Below are 1,765 nucleotides of genomic sequence, written 5' to 3' on the forward strand. Positions count from 1 at the left end.
GGCCCGCCGGCTGCTGCGGCGGCGTGGGGCTCGGGGGCTGGCTAGATCTGTGAGTACCTGGGGCCCGGGGAGTCTCCCTAAGGGAATACTGGGTTGTAAAAGGCTGTCCTCGGGGCCGAGGTCCCTGCAGAATGTGAAGGAAGGAGTCAGAAGACCACAGGGAGACTACTCGGAGAGGGCACTGTGGGCGGAAACTTCCACTTCCTTAGGAAAGGAAAAGCAAGGCAGCTCCTTTGTGGGCCCAGAGGAAGGAAGCCAATTTGGAGAGAGAGTTGGGGGTCCTCATTAGTTGCTCCTATCTCTAGGGGAGGTCCCTTGGAGCGACCCGACGACAGCGAGTATCCGTCCCTCAAGGGTTGGAATATGAAACTGAATTAGTAAGAGAGAAACTTTCTTTTGAGCCAAGAGTCCTCTTCAAAAAGGAGCTATCAGGTCTGCATCACGGACTTTTTACAAGCCCTCAAATGTCTTTGCTACTTTGCCACAATCACTAACTTTAAAATGAATTGCACACACACAAAACTCGTTTGATTCCTGTGTCCTCTGACCTAATATCACGCCGGGGACTTTGTGTGTTCTGAATACTGCGCAGAGGTAATTATCAAGTATTAAAGAGTGGAGAACAGGACGGGAGAGAGGTCCAGATTGGACATGTCCACATTTCTTAGAAACACTTGAGAAAGCTTTCTTTCTCATTGAAAAGGCCAGAATATCTTTAGTTAGATGCTGTTAAGGCAAAGTCCACCCTGTAAAAAAATCTGTAATAAGCCCCTGTTTAGAGGGGGAGAAGCAGTAGGCTGTAAAGAGAGCTTTGAAGTAAAATTCCACAGATAAACTGAGTAGTGGTTAGGTGGTTGGTTTCTGGAGCTAGACCACATGGGTTTTTAATCCCTGCTCCACCACTTTCCAGTTGTGTAACCTCAGGTAATGCAGTGCACGCCCTGGACTGAGCCGCTCTAACATGCTAACAGTGACACCTTATAGAGTTGTTTTGAAAATTGAGTAGTGAAGTGCTAAGTACTGGATCTGGCATATCAAGGGCAACAGGAATGTTGGCCACTGTTGCTAGTGAAGGTGGAGGGACTGGACCGAAATTGACCTTGGAGGTGGGGAAAAGAAAGGAGGTGACCTTGGAAGGGCCTGGATTGGTGAGGCCCTGCGGGAAAAGATTTTTAGGAAGATCTTGTAAGATTGAGTCCCACGTTCTGTTCCCAAATCTGTAAGGAAAGGAAGGGAAGAGAGACTGTGCAGAAAGAGCTTCTGGGTAGGGGGAGCAACCGGGGAGCAAGGTGAAGAGGATGGGCCAGGAGTGAGACTTGAGTATTTAGGAAGGGAATCACTCGGAGCAGGTAAATGAATGCAGGAAAGTTGCAGCAGCAGGATAGGGGTAGGGCAGGGCAGTCTCCTGGGTTTTGCTTTTCCTTTCTGCCTTTTTTTTTTTTTTTGGAGCACTCAACTCCTCCACAGCTGATTGCAGTCCCAGAAGCCTATTGGCTGGACAGGTGGGGCGGGAGGTGGGCAGGACTGGGGCTGGCACAGGGAAAGGTCATTTATGACTGATTAAATCTGTTTTCCTCTAGGCTCAATCTCCTTGTTCCCTTGCCTCTTGCCTCCCCTTCTTCTCCTTTTGTTTATTTTTTTCTTTTTTGGAGGGGGTGGAGAGGAATATCCACTTTGATCTTTTTTAAAAAAAATAATTATTTAATTTTATTTATTCATTCACTTATTTTAATTTGACCAGAGACACACACACAAAACTGTGAGC

At 47.5% G+C, this 1,765-nt stretch overlaps 1 protein-coding gene across 1 annotated transcript in view; it reads left to right on the top strand.

The window, feature by feature from the left end:
• Positions 1-9: 9 nt before the first annotated feature.
• Positions 10-1,765, top strand: part of BCKDHA (branched chain keto acid dehydrogenase E1 subunit alpha) — a gene marked incomplete at its 5' end in the record, with an annotated part of 26,611 nt that continues 24,855 nt past the window's right edge. Inside the window, 1 exon segment of the mRNA XM_006165286.2 lies at positions 10-49. Within this exon segment, the coding sequence (XP_006165348.2) occupies positions 10-49 (40 nt within the window).

This window comes from Tupaia chinensis, unplaced genomic scaffold (assembly GCF_000334495.1).
Source record: "Tupaia chinensis unplaced genomic scaffold, TupChi_1.0 Scaffold143861_1, whole genome shotgun sequence".
Taxonomy (NCBI): domain Eukaryota; kingdom Metazoa; phylum Chordata; class Mammalia; order Scandentia; family Tupaiidae; genus Tupaia; species Tupaia belangeri.